Source organism: Schistocerca piceifrons, chromosome 1 (genome assembly GCF_021461385.2).
Source record: "Schistocerca piceifrons isolate TAMUIC-IGC-003096 chromosome 1, iqSchPice1.1, whole genome shotgun sequence".
Taxonomy (NCBI): Eukaryota; Metazoa; Arthropoda; class Insecta; order Orthoptera; family Acrididae; genus Schistocerca; species Schistocerca piceifrons.
This window is the reverse complement of record NC_060138.1, coordinates 1,233,763,643-1,233,784,895: the sequence shown is the minus strand read 5'-3', so window position 1 is coordinate 1,233,784,895 and position 21,253 is coordinate 1,233,763,643. Positions and strand designations below refer to the sequence as shown.

Sequence of the window (21,253 nt, the reverse complement as noted above, 5' to 3'; positions counted from 1 at the left end):
CTGGGTACCTGGCTGCAGCCCGCGGCCGCGGCCGTTGCCCTGCCCGTGACGTCACTCGGCAGGCCAGTGTCCGTCCAGCCGTGCCTTTGATGTGTGCCGCCAGCGGGTCGCCGCAGGAACTCCGGACCCTGCCACGGGCTTGTGGGCAGACCGCCGACGCGAAATTAAAGTCCCCTGCCGTCCTCTGGCACACGAGAACGCTGTTGTCCTGTCCTGTCGTGTCACCCGGCGGCGCCGATGCTGGAACAAAGCTTGCCTAATGCGAGGAGGACTCGCACACTAAGCCTTCCGTACAAAAATATATATTTCCAGCAATACTGTGTATCGAGAATTGCAACGATTTTTGCATCTTATCGACATCGATATTGGCAAGATATTGGTAGCGAGAATTCCAAGACCGTATAAAAATCTCTACAGTTGTTCCTCGGACTAGCCGGGACGTAGAGAAAGAAGCGAGTAGGAGATTTCGGTTTAAATATGTAGAGAGATAAGTTCTACCAAAATATTTTTCGTTTACCTAGTAAAACATGGGCCAACGGGCTTGCCGCAGTGGTAACACCGGTTCCCGTCAGATCACCGAAGTTAAGCGCTGTCGGGCTGAGCTAGCACTTGGATGGGTGACGATACGGTGTACCAAGCGCTGTTGGCACGTGGGGTGCACTCAGCCCTTGTGAGGCAAACTGAGGAGCTACTTGGTTGAGAAGTAGCGGCTCCGGTCTCGTAAACTGACATACGGCCGGGAGAGCGGTGTGCTGATCACAAGCCGCTCCATATCCGCATCCAGTGATGCCTGTGGGCTGAGGATGACACGGTGGTCGATCGGATCGTTGGCCCTTCCAAAGGCTGTTCGGACGGAGAGTTTAAGTAAAACATGACTAAAACATACATTCTCTGTTTGCATGCAGTAATGTTCACCTATGATACTTTTGACGGATGATGAAAGCAATGTACGAACGGCAAAACGACATTTTTATGCGACGTAATAACAATTTAACAATTATCAGATATTTTTACTTTACTTGTACTGAGAAACCTTGCTTGACGAATTTAATGATTCTAGGTCAACGGGAAGCACACTGTACGCTTTGAAGATTTTGCAAGTTTGAACATATGTGACATAAAGGGCAGAATCTTTTCATCGCATTGACTTAGAAGCTTAAATGTTTTACATCACCAAGAGACCACACGACCTTAATATGTGACATACATTTGAACTTGATAAGCCAATCTGTTCCATCTGTTCCAAAGAACAACAAATGCTCCAAAGAGGCATTTACCTGCTCAAATACCTGTTGTTGTTGGGGTCTGCAGTCCAGAAACTGGTTTGATGCAGCTCTCTATGTTACTCTGTCCTGTGCAAGCTTTTTCATCTCCGGGTAACTGCTGCAATTTACATCCTTCTGAATCTGCTTAGTGTATTCATCTCTTGGTCTACCTCTACGATTTTTACCCTCCAAGATTCCCTCGAATACTAAATTGGTGATCCCTTGGTGCCTCAGAACGTGTCCTACCAACCGTTCCCTTCTTTTAGTCAGGTTGTGCCACAATTTCCTCTTCTTGCCAATTCTATTCAGTACCTCCTCATTAGTTACATGATCTAAGCATCTAATCTTCAGCATCCTTCTGTAGCACCACATTTCAAAAGCTTTTATTCTTTTCTTGTCTAAACTACTGCTTGCTCTCATACCTACATCTACATAAATACTCCACTGCACAATTTGTAGTTTATCGTGAATTGTACTCCCTACTGTAATATGGCTATCTTCCTATTTGCAGATAAGTTGCGAAAGAACGACTCTCTTTGACTCTACACACACCGCTCTCTTTTACCTCCTTCTTCCGGATCCTCGGCAGAAATTCTGTGCAGACAAGAGTCGTTATCCAACTGGCTTTTATAATACTTGTCGGAACTAGCTTTACAGCCTTTTGCGAATACCGATCTACCTCTACTCTGTACTCTGCGAATCTTTATGAAGCGAGTGTGGTAGACGGCTCTTTTTGTTATATCATTTAATAAAATTTCTTTCAGTTACATTCACAAAGGGAATGCGGAAATAGTGATGGTGCGTCTCTGTGCAAGCCGTTCTTTCCCGAATTCTATCTGCATTATCTCTACGTAGGAAAGTGAAGAATATTGACAGTTTCTGCATTGAAAGTTGGTTGTTCAAGTTCCCTTAACATATTCTCGCTTCTTTCGTCAAGTGTCTGCCACCTAAGATATTTCAGTTTTGCTTCTTACACTCTCTCATCTGTCAAAAAATCGCACCGCCCTTTGGTGATTACGAATGAGGTCCCCGTTAGTCTAACCTGGATGATGTCCGACAGTTGAGCAGTATTCAAGATTGAGCTGTAAATGTGGTTTTGCAGTTTATTTTCCTGTATCCTACCAATTAATCGAAGCCTTCCGTTTGCTTTAGCGTTAATGAAGGCTATGGAATTGTTCCACTTCATACCTCTACAAGCACACTATCTGATTGCAAGTATCTGGACATAAATGTAGGATCTACCCTTCGCCTTTATGAAGGCTTGAATTCCCCTCTGGACACTTAGAATGATCATCTTGTTTAGGTGATGTCTCTCACGCCCTTGGCATCAAAAAGGCAAATCGGCGTTGTTTTGATGTTGAATTTGACTTGACATTTTTTGGAAGGAGTGACGATGACGTATTCCATTGGCTTGCCTATTGCTTTGTTTCTGGGTCGCTTCTTTCTTCAAGTGTCTGCCACCTAAGACATTTCAGTTTTGGTTCTTACACTCTGCTAGCGTATCATGTCATTTCTGGAAACCCAGAATCTACTCTGTAGGAATCAACATGGATTCCGGAGACAGCGATCGTGTGAGACCCAACTCGCTTTATTTGTTCATGAGACGCAGAAAATATTAGATACAGGCTCCCAGGTAGATGCCATTTTCCTTGACTTCCGGAAGGCGTTCGATACAGTTCCGCACTGTCGCCTGGTAAACAAAGTAAGAGCCTACGGAATATCAGACCAGCTGTGTGGCTGGATTGAAGAGTTTTTAGCAAACAGAACATAGCATGTTGTTCTCAATGGAGAGATGTCTACAGACGTTAAAGTAACCTCTGGCGTGTTATGGGACCATTGCTTTTCACAATATATATAAATGACCTAGTAGATAGTGTCGGAAGTTCCATGCGGCTTTTCGCGGATGATGCTGTAGTATACAGAGAAGTTGCAGCATTACAAAATGCAGGAAGATCTGCAGCAGATAGGCACTTGGTGCAGGGAGTGGCAACGGACCCTGAACATAGCCAAATGTAATGTATTGCGAACACATAGAAAGAAGGATCCTTTATTGTATGATTATATGATAGCGGAACAAACACTGGTAGCAGTTACTTCTGTAAAATATCTGGGAGTATGCGTGCGGAACGATTTGAAGTGGAATGATCATATAAAATTAATTGTTGGTAAGGCGGGTGCCAGGTTGAGATTCATTGGGAGAGTCCTTAGAAAATGTAGTCCATCAACAAAGGTGGTGGCTTACAAAACACTCGTTCGACTTATACTTGAGTATTGCTCATCAGTGTGGGATCCATACCAGGTCGGGTTGACATAGGAGATAGAGAAGATCCAAAGAAGAGCGACGCGTTTCGTCACAGGGTTATTTGGTAAGCGTGATAGCGTTACGGAGATGTTTAGAAAACTCAAGTGGCAGACTCTGCAAGAGAGGCGCTCTGCGTCGCGGTGTAGCTTGCTGTCCAGGTTTCGAGAGGGTGTGTTTCTGGAAGAGGTATCGAATATATTGCTTCCCCCTACTTATACCTCCCGAGGAGATCACGAATATAAAATTAGAGAGATTAGAGGGCGTACGAAGGATTTCCGGCAGTCTCTCTTCCCGCGAACCATACGCGACTGGAACAGGAAAGGGAGGTAACGACAGTGATACGTAAAGTGACCTCCGCCACACACCGTTGGGTGGCTTGCGGAGTATAAGTGTAGATGTAGATGAACAGTGACATTAAAGCAGTTCCCGCAGTATTTGTACCGAGTAAGAAACAAAATTTCACAGCTGCACGTACTTCACTTAAACTTTCCATCACGATAAACGAACCAAGAACAAAACAACGCAAGCAGACAATCACTGCAAATGAACAGAACAAGCCAGTTCGACAACACAGGCGGCACTAAAATGGCAATGAGTTGCGCTATACACGTCTAGCGGCAGAAATGCTCACTACACACTGTTATTCCGTCTTTTTTTTTTTTTTTTTACCCCCTCGTACAACAGTTTTGTGCGCCAATTTCTTCAGAGGAGAGGATTCAACGGCTTCATGACACTCTTCTCCACTGAAGCAGTGCATGCATCCAGGTCAGAGGGGGATGGAACGATATACTGATAAGTGGACTCACACTGCCAAGTTTTTTTGTAAATTCTACTCGACCTAGTAATCAACTTTCTGTAGCCGTGTAGTTTCACTTTGTTTTCTCCTCTTCTTCTGCGTGCTTCTCTGTTTTTGTCGAGCAGCGTATATTTGGCTCGCTGACAAAGTGGTAAGATACTTAGAGGATCGTTATAGCCTAGTAATCACATTAAGCGTGCACAAGTGGGAGGCTAGATGGCCCATTCCCAAAACCGCCAATACTTCGGCTGTAAGTACTAGTCGTGCTTGTCATCCAAGGAGGGAGGGTATGTTCTTCATATTGACACTGAAAGACAGGGGCTTACAGATTCGTTCCTGGATCACCACAACTGATGATCGGCTACTGGCCATCAACTGAAGCTTACGCAGAATGATTCGCTCCTGTCGCAGATGTTCTTGAGTCTCCCATTTGTTGCAGGTGGTGGCACGAGTCCGGAACACCTGTGGGCTCGTCAGGACGTGTGTGGGCGTCTCAGGAGGCGCTGCACATCATGGGGGCGCGCCCGGAGGACGCCGGCAGGTGGGAGTGTCGAGTCAACAACGCCTTCGGGGAGCAGCGGGTGCACGCCTCGCTGCAAGTCACAGCGCCGCTGCAAGTACACGTCACGCCGCACCTGCTGGTAAGTTCACCTCGAGATGGGTAAGAGCGAACAGCTGCGGGAAGATGATTCTGCCACGAATGCTCCCGTCATTTCCCAAGACTATACTGACATGATAAGATCACAGTGAGGCGTAGCGCCTTCGCATCGCTCCTGTCGCTTGTTAGGACGATATCGTTATAGGCATGAGTCATCGACAGATGTCACCAGCTGACATGGACCTGACAAGGGAACCTCCCCATCGCACCCCCCTCAGATTTAGTTATAAGTTGGCACAGTGGATAGGCCTTGAAAAACTGAACACAGATCAATCGAGAAAACAGGAAGAAGTTGTGTGGAACTATGAAAAAATAAGTAAAATATACAATTTGAGTAGTCCATACGCAAGATAGGCAACATCAAGGATGGCGTGCTCTTAGGAGCGCAGTGGTCCCGTGGTTAGCGTGAGCAGCTGCCGAAGGAGAGGTCCTTGGTTCAAGTCCTGCCTCCAGTGAAAACTTTTATACTTTATTTTCAGTTCATGTGACAAACTCTTATGTTTTCATCACTTTTTTGGGAGTGATTATCACATCCACAAGAAAACCTAAACCGGGCAAGGTAGAAGAATCTTTTTACCCATTTGCCAAGTGTACAACTTAGGTGGGTCGACAACATATTCCTGTCATGTGACGCACATGCCTTCACCAGTGTCGTTTAGAATATATCAGACGTGTTTTCCTGTGGAGGAATCGGTTGACCTATGACCTTGCGATCAAATGCTTTCGGTTCCCATTGGAGACGCACGTCCTTCCGTCTACTAATCGCACGGTTTTGCGGTGCGGTCGCAAAACACAGACACTAAACTTATTACAGTGAACAGAGATTTCAATGAACAAACGGACAGATCATAACTTTGCGAAAAGAAGAAATTTGAATTTTAACTCGAGGGCGGACTTGAACCGTTGACCTTTCGGTCCGCAGCTGCTCACGCTAACCACGGGACCACGGCGCTCTAGAACTCAGCTTATCCTAGATGTTGCTTATCTTGCACATAGACAACTCAGTTTGTATATTTTGCTTATTTTTTCATAGTTCCATACAACTTCTTCCCGTTTTCTCGATTGATTTGTGTTCAGTTTTTCAAGGCCTATACACTGTGCCAACTTATAACTAAATCTGAGGGGGGTGCGATGGGGAGGTTCCCTTGTGAGTTACAGAGCTGCACGTAGTTGTACTAGTAGGCGGCAGAGGTTAGCAGTTTACAGACAGTGCTAGCTGTCGTAGTCAAAACAATGTTGTAAAGTTATGTTTGATTAATATTTAATGTATTTGCATAATTATAATTGTTTTATACGAGTAGTAATTAGCAGTGTGAGTGTTGTATGAGTGAAGAAGAACAGAAGTAAATTAAAATTGTTTTGTTTATTCACGAAGTACCAGTTAAACTATACAGGGGATTTACTGTAATTAAATGTGCAGTCAGTTTAGGGTACTAATAAATCGTGAGTAGAACACAAATTAATCGGTAATTTCAGAAGGAGTAATTTTGTATTTGATACTTTTCTAAATTTATTTATTTAGAAATTGCCATATAAAGAAATGTTTTACTATGATTGAATTAAAGCGCGGGTTACCGCGGGATAATACTGCGACCTGATTCGCTGTTTGTGATATCAGCCAATCAGAAAAATGCAGGCTCGCGCCAATCTATGCTGGGAACAAAGCCTTTGCTGTGATCTAGGGGGGCTGGGGCTGAGGGTTCGAACTAGTAACATCTCATTGAAAGCAGCTCCGACGAAAGTACTGTAAAATCGAGGAAATATGCTAATTACGAGTTCGCGAAGTAGTACAAAGTGTATTTAAGTGAACGGTATAGTGGAATTTCGGACGGAATATCGAAATTATTGCTTTTGACTGTTAGTTAAAACCGCGTGGCGTGTTGTGCGATCTAAGACTGGAACAGGTATTACGTGTAGAGCAGAGTGCACAACATTTGAGCGAGCATTTTCATAACTAAATGATCCGGTGAACTCTATTAACTTTGGTAACGGGTGTAAATACCATAAACTGGCTACGTGTGTGATTGTGGTGTGCATGTGAACTTTACATTGTGTTGCCACTTAGTACGGACTTGGCAATATTAACTGTGACCTTTATCGTAAAAATACACCTGAAAATTTACATTGCCAAGTTAAAACTTTTATTTCAGTAGCTAGCCACATCCCGTTTACCGGACAATTCTATGTATGTTGCGGCCTGCAATAGACAGCAGTGGTCTAGTATTTTCTACTACAGCTTATAGCTAGCCAAATGAACATTACTGGACACTGGCAGGGCGGTAAAAAGTAGCATGCCGCGCCGCAACAGCATGCCATTCCTAACGCAAAGATATCTTCAGACATAAAAGAAACTTCGGACGTGCCCAAGGGAGTAGTATACGACCATTGTTGTTCAGAGCATGTATAAATTATCAAGTGGACGACGTCAGAAGTTCTGTACGTTATTCGCAAATAATGACATTGTATGCAGAGACATCGCAACGCTCGAAAATTGTAACGAAATGAAGGAAGGCCTGCAGAGGGTTACAATTTGGTGCCGGGGCTGGCAGTTGAACCCTGCCAGAATTAAGTTTAATATACTGCACACTAAACAAGCCGATTACACGATTGCAGAACAATCACTGGACGCAATCATATGCAGTCAGTACCTGAGAGTATACATAACATAAACTCCGTCCATAGGCCGTGGCGGGCCTATCGATACCGTCCGACCGCCTTGTCGTCATTCGCCAGTGACGTCATTGGATGTGGTATGGAGTGGGGTCAGCACACCACCCGGCCGTTGTCACTTTTTGTAACCTGGAGCCGCTATTACTCGGTCAAGTAGGTCTTCAATTTGCATCAGGAGGCTACTGTACGCATATCCAGTCCTCCCACCAAGTATAAATCACTGTTAATGTCGGGAGTCGAACTTGGGTCCTCCACACGAGGGTCAGCCGCGCTGGCAACTCGGTTACCGAGATGGAATGATAGTACGCGTAGGGAACGATTTGAAGTGGGACGATCAATAAAAACTTTGTTTCCATCAGGAACAGTGTGCGCCGCGACCGTATTAATTAGATCTACAGTAGGAAGAAGGCTGCCCTTCGTCCTATCGTGGATCACATAAAACTAATTGTCAGAAAAGTATATAGCAGAGTGAGAGTCATTGGAAGAATCCTGAGGAAGTGTAATCCAGCCATGAAGGAGATAGCTTTTAAAGCCCTCGTTCTACCGACTCGTTTGTCTCGGACCCTTACCAGATGGGACTGATACAATAGGTACAGAATTTTCTCCTTGATTCCAGTCAGTGATCACGCACAAATTGTCATCAGACTATTCATTTCGCTTCAGATCTGCTTAAAACAAAAGAAAGCTGGTACTTTATTAACCGAATATGATGGAGCAAGAGCAAATGAAAGTAGAATAACTAAACACCGGAGGCGCAAAGAATGGACGTAAACGACTTTCCAAAGTAGGCTTTGCTTGCAAACCAGCAGGAGAAAAGAGATGTTGGAACCCCTAAAAATTAGAGAATTTCTGAAAACAGAGCAGGCTCAATGCATAATAATAAGCGTAGAAGAAAAAGAGAGATTAAGTCAAACTCCCATGCACTGTATTAGGATAACATAAGAAAACTTCTGTTTAAGCCAGTTCTGAAAATGGTCACTACGGACCGAAATCGATAATCTTAGGGCAGTTTGTTTCTTATTTTTGACTGTAATTAAAGAAAGAAATTTTGTACTGCGATTATGTCGCAGCTTGTAAAAGATGTAGAGATCTCGTTTAGTACGACCGCTAGTGGAGAGTCATTCTTCTGCTATCAGGATGGCATGGCTGCTCGGAGTCAAGGTCGGAGACGAATGACAGCAGTTTAGCAGATGCTGGACGGTCTTTAAATCAGCTAGATCGGACGACACTCGGCGCCTGTCAGATCATCATGGCCATCCAACTCGATCGACGCTCCTGTGAGCTACATGGCAGCCGTCCCATCACTGTATCCGCCGGTATATGCGATGCCACAACAGCCACTACGGCTGTAGTGGCTGCATTGAGGCTCCCGTGGCGGCCGTCCATTTCCTGTGGCCGCCAACTCGATCGATGCTTTCGTGGACCAGACGGTGGCAGTCTGATCACCGTGGATGACTTTTAGATGGGTGCTTGCACGGGTCACACAGTGGCTGTTCTGCTACTGAGGCTGTCAGCTCGGTTGATACTTCTGTGGCCCACACAGCGGCCATCCGCAGTGACCACCAGTTCAATGCCCTGATGGCTGGAAGGGCTCACATAAAATGTAATTACACTTCGCCGTCAATGTGTAGTCATCTATGTTGACAACACGCTCCAATGTGCCACTCATGTCAGTGTGAAGAGGGCCATTATTCTCAACCAACTATGTGACACACCTACCTATAACCACATCTACTGAAACGACTAGAATCCTATTTGCAAAACACATATTTTTTCAATGACTCATAAATACTCAACTTGGATATGACGGGGTATCTAGCAGAATACTGAAGTATTGTTCTATGTATGTTAGCCCAGTACTTAGCCATATCTGTAACTTTTCCTTTAGGAGTGGTCGGTTTCCTGACCGATTAAAGTACTCGGTAGTGAAGCCACTTTATAAAAAGGGAGACATTGATAATGTTAACAATTTTAGACCCATTTCTATGCCATCGGTGTTTGCTAAAGTTATCGAGAAGGTTGTATATACAAGGTTACTGAAGCATTTAAATTCGCATAATTTGCTGTCAAATGTTCAGTTTGGTTTTAGAAATGGTTTAACAACTAAAAATGCTATATTCTCTTTTCTCTGTGGGGTTTTGGACGGATTAAATAAAAGGATGCGAACGCTAGGTGTTTTCTTTGATTTAACGAAGGCTTTTGACTGTGTTGACCACAAAATATTACTGCAGAAGATGGGCCATTATGGAGTAAGGGGAGTAGCTTACAATTGGTTCGCCTCTTACTTTAAGAACAGAAAGCAGTAGGTAATTCTCCGCAATATTTAGAGTGGTAGTGATGTTCAGTCCCAATGGGACACTGTTAAGTGAGGCATTCCCCAAGGGTCGGTGCTGGGGCAATTGCTGTTTCTTATTTATATAAATGATATGCCTTCTAGTATTACAGGTGATTCAAAAATATTTCTGTTTGCTGATGACACCAGCTTGATAGTGAAGGATCTTGTGTGTAATATTGAAACAGTAACAAAATAAGTTCGTGGCTTGTGGAAAATAATTTGATGCTAAATCACAGTAAGACTGAGTTTTTACAGTTTCTAACTCACAATTCAACAAGAACCGATGTTTTGATCAGACAGAATGGGCATATTATAAGCGAGACGGAACAGTTCAAGTTCCTAGGCGTTCGGATAGATAGTAAGCTGTTGTGGAATGCCCATGTCCAGGATCTTGTTCAGAAACTAAATGCTGCTTTATTTACCATTAGAACAGTATCTGAAATAAGTGACACTTCAACACGAAAAGTAGTCTACTTCGCATATTTTCATACGCTTATGTCGTATGGTATTATTTTTTGGGGTAATTCTTCTGATTCAAAAAGGGTATTTTTGGCTCAAAAACGGGCTGTTCGAGCTATATGTGGTGTAAGTTCGAGAACCTCTTGTCGACCCCTATTCAATAGTCTGGGAATTCTGACATTGCCCTCACAGTATATATTTTCTTTAATGTCGTTTGTTGTTGGCAATATTATCTTATTCCCAAGAGTTAGCAGCTTTCACTCAGTTAATACTAGGCAGAAATCAAATCTGCATGTGGAATGCACTTCCTTGACTCTTGTGCAGAAAGGAGTGCAGTATTCTGCTGCGTCCATTTTCAATAAGCTACCACAAGAACTCAAAAATCTTAGCAGTAGCCCAAACTCTTTTATGTCTAAACTGAAGAGTTTCCTCATGGCTCACTCCTTCTATTCTGTCGAGGAGCTCCTGGAAGAGCTAAAAAATTAAGCAAATTCCAGTGTTAAACAGTGTTGATTTTCTTTATTTAAACTTACGACTCGTCACCTGAATATGTTTTTTTTATATTTCATTTTATCTGTTTCTACAATCGTGTTATAATTTCATGTATTGACTCGTTCCATGACCATGGAGACTTCTCCTTAATTTGGTCCCACGGAACAATAAATAAATAAATAAAATGGAAATAAAACTTCAAGAGATCGTTGTACAATGCGCTAGGTTGTGACAGTCTTGCTCTGAGGCGTCGGCACTGCAGTGGCGTTACCGTGCGTTGTTGAAGAGCGGCAAATCCTTCTTCGGATAGGCGAGCTGCAGTGAAACTGGAGCAGTAACAGCGAATGCAGCTGGAACTCTTATGTGCTCTTGCTGGAACTCTCGTAGGAACACAAACACACTTTACCGTTTAAGCCGCGGACTGCGACGATATCCTGCTGTGCAAACGCTTCGCACTATTCGTTCCACTTGATGCTTGACGTGAAACACAACTCCGCTCTGCTAGCTTCTCTGCAGCAGTGCACTGGAATTTGCTGGCAGTCTTCCTTCACCTGACGTGTCTGCCGTTCTGTGTAGCTTGCGTTGTTCGAGGGAAGTGCAGCTTGTCACTGACTGTTTGGCCACTGCTGGCAGTAGCAGCACACAGACATTGACACAACGCTGGTTTTACAGTCGCTAAAACTGTGTCACGCTGGGTCATAACATGGAGAAGAACCAAAGAACTCCAGTGATAAAGGCTGCCAGTCTCGCTTGCGAGATGAAAGCAGAGCTCACCATTTGCAGCAAAAATGAGTCGATGTGACCGATTACGGACCCTGGTACAGAGCGAGTGGAGAGTCTGAGTTAGAGGCTCAAGGTGGTTTCCGCTGAACGCTGAATAGGTTAGGAGGCCATTACTCACAGGAGAAGGCAACACGGGTACCGGGGTGTGTGTGGCGTGGACTGCGCGGTTTTTCAGGTTGAAGGGTGTTGGAGTAAAATAAAAAGGGCCTCAGTCTCAAAGGGTGTAGGTCGAAGCCGGGAAAAACGTGGATCTACAAACTATCGGTATAACGGTTGTAAATTGTCGTAGCTGTGTCAGGAAAGTACCAGCGCTCAATACGCTAATAGAAAGCACTGATGTTCAAATCGTTATAGGCAGTGAAAGTTGGTTTAAGCCGGAGATAATTTCAGCCGAAATTTCTCCGAAGAGCCTAACGGTGTTCAGATAGGACAGGCGTGTTTGTTGCTATTAGAAGAAGTTTATCTTGTCGCGAAATTGAGGCAGGTAGTTCCAGTGTGGTAGTATGGGTTGAGGTCATTCTTGGCAACCGGAATAAAGTAATAACTGTATTCTTTTACTGACCTCTCAACTTAGATGATACAATTGCTGAAAGGCTCAAAGAAAACTTCTAATTTCAAACTCATACCCCATTCATACAGTTATAGTTAGTGGTGACTTCAATTTAACCTCAATATGTAGGCGAAAATACATGTCTAAACTGTGTTAAACACTTTCTCTGAAAATTATTTCGCGCAGTTAGCTCATGAGCACACTCGAATAGTAAATGGTTGTGAAAACACTCTCGAACTCTTAGCAACACATAATTCTGGACAAATAACTAGCCCCAAAGCGGATACAGGGATTAATGAACACTGGGAAACTGAACAGCATAACTCCCAAATCCTCCAAAAATAAAGGAAAAATATGTTTATTCTAAAAAGCTGCTAAAAATTCGACTGATACCTTCCTGAGAGACAATCTCCACTCCTTCATGTAAGAGTAGAGCAGATGTGGCTTGAATTCAAAGGAGTAGTATCGACAACAATTGACAGATTTATACCAATAAATTAACAAACGACGGAGATTATCCCCCATGTACACAAAAAAGGTCAGAACGTTGTTACAGAAATAACGAAAAAACATGTCAAATTTGAATGAACGCAAAATCTCCAGTATTTGTTATCTTTTACAAATGCTCGAAATTTAGCGATGAATTCAGTGCCAGATGCTTATAATAGTTTTCACAACGAAACTTTGTCTCGAAACCTGGCATAAAAAACCCAAAGAGATTGTGATCATATGTAAAGTGTGCCATCGGCAAAATACAATCAATGCCCTCTCTCCCCCATAGCAGTAGAAATACTATCGATGTCAATGCTGATAATTACTTAACATATCCTTCCGAAATTCCGTCACCAAAGAACGCGAAGTAAATATCCTAGAACCTGAATCAAGAACAGCTGCTAACATGAGTAACTTATAAGTAGATGTCCTCAAAGTAAAGAGGGAACTTAAATCACTTAATAAAAGCAGAGTATATACCAGTTAGGTTCCTTTCAGGGTACGCTGATGTAGGTCCATATTTAACAGTCATATACAACCGCTCGCTCGACTAGAGATCCGTACCCAAAGACTGGAAAGTTACACATGTCACACCAGTATTCAAGAAACGCAATACGAGTAATCCATTAAATTACAGGTCCATGTCATTAACGTCGATATCCAGCAAGATTTTGGAACATATATTCTTTTCGAATATTGTGAATTACCTTGGTTCTGTCTTTCTGGACCGCCAGAAGGATTTTGACAACATACCTCACAACTGGCTTGTAATCAAATTGCCTGCTTATGGAATATCGTCTCAGTTATGTGACTGGATTCGTGTAAAACGATTTACTAAAGATACCTATATGGTACGAAAATATGCAATAGACCCAAAATAATGAAAAATATGAGCTCAACCATGTGAGTGCTAAAAGGAATGCGTTTAACTTACATTACGCGATAAATCAATCAAATCTAAAGGCCGTAAATTCAACTAAATACCTTGCAATTACAATTACGAACGACTTAAAGTGGAAAGAACACATAGAGAATGTCGTGGAATAGACGTTTTCCTGGCGGAACGCTTAGAAGGCACAACAGATCTACTAAAGAGACTGCCTTGATACAGTTGTGCGTTCTTTTTTGGAGTACTGCTGAGCAGTGTGAGAGCCTTACCAAATCGGTTTAACATCGAGTATGTTCAAAGAAGGGGAGCGCGTTTCGTACCATCAAGAAATAGGGGAGAGAGTGTCAGTGACATGATACAGGATTTGGGTGGACATCATTAAGAAGAACGCATTTCTCTTTACGGCGGCATTTTCTCACGAAATTTCAATCACCTACTTTCTCCTCCGAATGCGAAAATGCTCTTTCGTCATCGACCTACATGGGGAGAAACGATCATCATAATAAAATAAGGGAATTGGAGCTTGCACAAAAAGATTTAGGTGTTCGTTTTACCACGCGCTGTTGGAGATTGGAATAACAGAGAATTATTGTGAAGGCGGTTCGTTGACCCCTCTGCTACGAACTTGAGTGCGATTTGTAGAGCAGCTAGATTAGATGCAGACAGATGCTAGAAGAGAAGCATCTGTATCAAACAGTGGTTTACTATTAAACTCAGAGAGTACATGTTTCTAGAAAAGTCAACCAATGTGTTGTTTCCTCTTAGTCGAGAAGCGCATGAAGATAAAAATCAGTGAGATTCGAGCTCGCATTGAAACTTACGAATAATCGTTCTTCCTGTGCACGATTCGCTACTGGCACAGGAAAGGGGATAAGTCACAGTGTAGCACAAAGTACCCTCCGCAAGACACCACAAGGAGATGGAGATCTACACTCATGCTCATAAATTAAGGATAATGCTGATAAATGGTGAAACAACGCTCTGGTGGGTGGTTTGCGGGTTTAAATCACCTCGGGGTATAACCATGCGGTGCATTTGACCTGCGGTCGTCTCACGGTGCCGCTGGCAGCAGTCCACATACACAGAGGTGTGTTAGTGCATGTCAGAGTACGGTGCAGCGAGTAAGTGTGCAGACATTTTCAGACGTGCTAATGGTGACTGTGTGTTGAAAATGGCTCAAAGAACACATATTGATGACGTTATGAGGGGTAGAATACGAGGGCGACTGGAGGCTGGTCAAACACAGCAGGTCGCATCACGGGATCCCCGTGTGCCACAAAGCGTGATCTCGAGATTATGGCAACGATTCCAGCAGACAGGAAACGTGCCCAGCCGCTATAGTACGGGACGTCTACAGCGTACAATGCCACAAGAAGACCGATACCTCACCATATCAACATCAGTGCCCGCAGATGGCCACGGAATGCTGCGGGTAGCCTTGCTCGGGACCTTACCGAGCCACTGGAACAGTTGTCTCCAGACACACAGACTACAGACGACTGAACAAACGTTTATTCACCCGGAGACCTGCAAGGTGCATTCCACTAACCCGTGGTCACACGAAAGCCTGTAAAGCCTGGTGTCATGAACACAGTACATGGACATTGCAACAGTGGTCCCATGTTATGTTCACGGACGAGTCCAGGTATAGTCTGAACAGTGATTCTCGCCGGGTTTTCATCTGGCGTGAACCAGGAACCAGATACCAACCCCTTAATGTCCTTGAAAGGAACCTGTATGGAGGTCGTGGTTTGATGGTATGAGGTGGGATTATGACTGGTGCACGTACACCCCTGCATTTCTTTGACAGAGGAATTGTCACAGGTCAGGTGTATCGGGACGTCATTTTGCGCCAGTATTTCCGCCTTTTCAGGGGTGCGGTGGGTCCCACCTTCCTTCTGATGGATGATAACGCACGGCCCCACCGAGCTGCCATCGTGGAGGAGTGCCTTGAAACAGAAGATATCAGGCGAACGGACTGGCCTACCTATTCTCCAGACCTAAACCCCATCGAGCACGTCTGGAATGCTCCCGGTCGACGTATCGCTGCGCGTCTTCAAACCCCTGCGAAACTTTAGGAGCTCCGACAGGCACTGGTGCAAGAATGGCAGGTATAACCCAGCAGCTGCTCGACCACCTGATCAAGAGTATGCCAACCCGTTGTGCGGCCTGTTACGTGTGCTTCGTGGTATACCCCATACTTATGTCGGGGTACATGCGCAGGAAACGGTGGCGGTTTGTAGCACATGTGTTTCGGGACGGATTCCTTAACTTATCACCAATGCTGTGGATTTACAAATCTGTGTCGTGTGTGTTCCCTATGTGCCTATGCTATTAGCGCCAGTTTTGTGTAGTGCCACGTTGTGTGGCACCACATTCTGCAATTATACTTAATTTATGAGCATCAGCGTAGATGTAGATCCAGTTCATGTCAAAACCCGGGCATTATCTGCGCCAGCGCAGCGCGTCTTTCGCTACCCGCAAACTGAGTACTGAGTCGCACGATTTTTACTCGACCGGATTCGAATGGTGTCCCTTCATCGATCGCAGCACCGACATAGCAGTGGAAGCGCTCGTAAAAATTACCGTGCGGCTATGTGCGACTAAATCCAATCCCGTTGGTATTTTTAAGCTTTCCACATTAAAGTGCAACAGTGGCAGAGAAATTCATTCCCTTAATTTATGGAAACAGAGAGAGATTCGCAATATCACTGACTTGACCGGCAAACAGTTAAATGGATGGGTACTTCATAGCGAATGAACACGCTTTGTAGGTATTATTGAAATAACTTTTCCAGATTGAAATAATAAAAGTAATATTTTGGAACTGAATTTTAATTTGAGTACAGATCCAGTAATATGACGATGTTATTAAATACAAATAATTTGCAGCGTTTTTATCGCTTCAGTATCACAGATAATTTATCTTAACACATCGCAAAGTTGAATTTATTCATTCATTAGGGCTTTTTAAATAAAACCATAACCTTTGTAATTGTCAAAATCGATAAACTTTTATTAAATTTCTCTTTCCTAATTGTGGTTTCCGAGGTCGCAAGTGTAAATAACGAATTTTGCAGAACTGTAATTACATTGAAGAATGCTGCTAATCCCTCAGTTCGGCTATGTAACAATAAATTTATCTACCTCTTTTTGTTTAATCTTTAGACGTATGCACCGAAAATTCTCAAAGAATAACTGAATTATATAAATAATTATCAATTAAAATACATATAATAATACATAAGATATAAATAAAAATAAAATAAAGCCCCTTTGTTGGCAGAATTTTAGATGGATTATGCTGCTGTCTCTCAAAAAATGTACTAAGCAAACTATGAATACGAAAGTAGTTCAAATCAGTACCTCTCTAAAATTGTGGTTAAACTCCTACGTAATAAAATAAAACAAAGATAAAAACTAATAAAATGTACTACACAAATACTTATTATAATAAAATAATCAGTTCAAAAATATCAGGTCGAAATTGAAACAGCTAAACATGGCGAATGGCTAGATTTATCTAAAGAAATTAACAATGTTTCACAGATAACATTTAGCACAAACAGAAACAGGCAGAAGATATGATGGAATGAAGTATGTGAAGAAGCTTTAATAGAGAGGACGAAAAAGTGTTATTTTTCAAGAAACATTAAACAGTGCGATAAATTTAAACAGTACATACAGCAAATATAATTAGAAGAAATAAAAGAGATTTTGAATAGAGGAATCTTGCAACAATCGAGGAAAACATTTCACAAATAATACCCGTGATTTTTATCGAACATTTAAGGACAGGCTGAAGATATATGAAACCACAAGTGCGCGTTTCTTAGACGAAAAAGCAGACGGCTTCAGTAATGTTGAAAACTGCGAAATACTTGCAAAATATTTCTATCAGAACAAAGTCATAAGCCGGAATTCACAAATACTTATGAAACCAAGAAGAGGATTTACCTCCGACGATCAAAGAAATTGAAGAAGTATGGTAATTAAAACCTTAAAGAACATGAAAACTAGTGCAGAATACTCCACGAGCATTGCAGAAGAACTTTTGAAATGGTCTTTACCAAAAATGAAAAATGAGCTAAAATTAATCTTTGAGGAAATCTGGAAAATATAAAACATCCCAGCACAATGCATGCTAGCCTTGATACATCCACTGCATAAGAAAGACAATAAACAATATGTTAACAGCTACAGAGGAATTTCTTTGCCATCAGTTGCATATAAAATGTAGTTTCCAAGATTTTACTAAACAGAGTAGAAACACTACTGGACTGCCATTTAGGGGAATATCAAGGTTGTTTTAAGAAGGGCAGATTAAGCTCTGAACAAATAATTAATCTGAAGGCAACCATTCGCCACAAATTATTGAATTCAAAGATATTGTAGTGGTGTTTGTTGATTTTAAAAAGGTCTTTGATTCCGTTGAGAGAAAAACTACAGATAAATTAATCAGCGAATTTGGTGTAAAGTCCAAATTATTGAATGTAATTGGTGAAACACTTGCAGACACTATCTAAAGTGATATTTATGGGAGAAATACCTTCGAAATAAATACACGTATTCAGCAAGGCAGTGACTTACCCCCAATTCTTTTTAACTATGTTCTTGAAGAAGCAGTATGAATTTGGAATGGAATAAATAATATAATATTTCATCAATGAGGTTTGGAAAGTGAAAGAATAATATTTTAAGAAAGTGTTCCATATTTTGAGAGATGACAGTACGAAGCAACACAAGACAAGAATGGCTGGTAAACATGGACTCTAAAATGCATACCTCAAGAGCTATGAGGACTCGTTTATCATCAATACTGTGAAAACATGTCTTCTATTGTATACTCTTTGCTTTCAGTATTTTCAGAGATGGTACAACAGACCAAAACAAGAAAAAAAGTCCAGTAAACTTGGGTTCAAATGTTCATACCTTCAGATCAATGAGTACTTGTACGCTAGACGAGATGTGTTTCACAATGTCGAAGATAGAAAAGATGGAGCCAATGTATCCTGGCCATTTCTACATCTACATCCATACTCCGCAAGCCACCTGACGGTGTGTGGCGGAGGGTACCTTGAGTACCGCTATCGGTTCTCCCTTCTATTCCAGTCTCGTCTTGTTCGTGGAAAGAAGGATTGTCGGTATGCCTCTGTGTGGGCTCTAATCTCTCTGATTTTATCCTCATGGTCTCTTCGCGAGATATACGTAGGAGGGAGCAATACACTGCTTGACTCCTCGTTGAAGGTATGTTCTCGAAACTTCAACAAAACCCGTACCGAGCTACTGAGCGTCTCTCCTGCAGAGTCTTCCACTGAAGTTTATCTCTCATCTCCGTAACGCTTTCGCGATTACTAAATGATCCTGTAACGAAGCGCGCTGCTCTGTGTTGGATCTTCTCTATCTCTTCTATCAACCCTATCTGGTACGGATCCCAAACCACTGGGCAGTATTCAAGCAATGGGCGAACAAGTGTACTGTAACCTACTTCCTTTGTTTTCAGACTGCATTTCCTTAGGATTCTTCCAATGAATCTCAGTCTGGCATATGCTTTACCGACGATAAACTTTGGAGAGGAGATGAGTGTTTAACGTCCCGTCGACAGCGAGGTCATTAGAGACCGAGCACAAGCTCGGGTGAGGGAAGGATGGGGAAGGAAATCGGCCGTGCCCTTTCAAAGAAACCATCCCGGCATTTGCCTGAAGCGATTTAGGGAAATCACGGAAAACCTAAATCAGGATGGCCGGAGACGGGATTGAACCGTCGTCCTCCCGAATGCGAGTCCAGTGTGCTAACCACTGCGCCACCTCGCTCGGTGACGATAAACTTTATATGATCATTCCATTTTAAATCGCTCCTAATGCGTACTCCCAGATAATTTATGGAATTAACTGCTTCCAGTTGCTGACCTGCTATATTGTAGCTAAATGATAAAGGATCTTTCTTTCTATTTATTCGCAGCACATTAAACTTGTCTACATTGAGATTCAATTGTCATTCCCTGCTCCATACGTCAATTCGCTGCAGATCCTCCTGCATTTCAGCACAATTTTCCATTGTTATAACCTCTCGATACACCACAGCATCATCCGCAAAAAGCCTCAGTGACGTTCTGATGTTATCCACAAGGTCATTTATGTATATTCTGAATAGCAATGGTCCTACGACACTCCCCTGCGGCACTCCTGAAATCACTCTTAGTTAGGTATGTATTTCTTTCGTGTTTTGTCCATAACAGCACCTCTCAAACTATAGAATTTTTTTTAACACTCTATATATTTCGCTCCACGAAGATGAAACTAAAACGAACAGAATTTTTTACATAAATCATTCCAGCGAATTTTCTAATTACTACCAGCTGACTCCATATTAACTAAATTTACCAACGTACTAGCAACTAATCGGGGATATAGGTCACATTATGATTACTACTAGTACTTACCTGCATCCCATGCACGTCTGATAATACAAGTATAATTATTACTCTAATAAAAATAAACATAATTTTCCACATAACTAGGTATCCAACACTCTTTTGAACGGTATTCGAATATGTTGTTATAATAGATTAACCACTCGTACACCCACCGCTCATGTGATGTATGTGAGTGGCACAAAGACTTCTAATGTAATAGAATCCAGTGTGTTGTCCACCACGGTGAGAGTTAATGAGAGACAAAGCTATTGTCAAGAGTGCCTCAGGGAAATGTGATAGGACCACTCTTATTCTCTCTATACATAAATGATCTGACGGACAGGGTGAGCAACAATCTGATGTCGTTTTCTGATAGCGATGTGGTGTACAGCAAGGTATCGTCGTTGAGTGACTGTAGAAGGATACAAGATGACTAGACAAAACTTCAGCCAGCTCCAAATGTAGAAAAAGTAAGTTAATGCAGTCCCGCAATGTCCCAATACAGAATTAGTAATGTGCTGCTTCACTCAGTCACGTAAATTCAATATCTGTGCGTAACATGAAGCGAAACGAAAAGGAAAGAGCACAGTTGTAGGGAGCGAAGCGAAATGTAGTGTGAGGAGGGCTATGCGAGAGGCGTTCAATGAATTCGAAAGTGAAGTTCTATGTACTGACTTGGCAGAAAATCGTAAGAAATTTTAGTCTCTAGATTATCGCAAAGATGACAAAATGGTAGATATCGAAATAGACGACAGAGGGATACAGAAACAATTAAAATCGCTCAAGAGAGGAAAGGCCGCTGGACCTGATGGGATACCAGTTCGATTTTACACAGAGTACGCGAAGGAACTTACCCTCCCCCCCCCCCCCCCACCCTTCTTGCAGCGGTGTACCGTAGGTCTTTAGAAGAGCGTAGCGTTCCAAAGGATTGGAAAAGGGCACAGGTCATCCCCGTTTTCAAGAAGGGACGTCGAACAGATGTGCAGAACTATAGACCTATATCTCTAACGTCGATCAGTTGTAGAATTCTGGAACACGTATTATGTTCGAATATAATGACTTTTCTGGAGACTAGAAATCTACTCTGTAGTAATCAGCATGGGTTTCGAAAAAGACGATCCTGTGAAACCCAGCTCACGCTATTCGT

General features: G+C 42.6%; 1 protein-coding gene and 1 pseudogene across 1 annotated transcript in view; both read left to right on the top strand.

Annotated features, from left to right (window-relative positions):
* LOC124780139 (Down syndrome cell adhesion molecule-like protein Dscam2) overlaps positions 1 to 21,253 on the top strand; it is a 513,871-nt gene that overhangs the window by 136,600 nt on the left and 356,018 nt on the right. Inside the window, exon 5 of the mRNA XM_047253759.1 lies at positions 4,803 to 5,004. Coding sequence (XP_047109715.1) covers positions 4,803 to 5,004 — 202 coding nt within the window. The remainder of the gene's footprint in view (positions 1 to 4,802; positions 5,005 to 21,253) is intronic.
* LOC124727139 lies at positions 532 to 649 on the top strand (annotated as a pseudogene).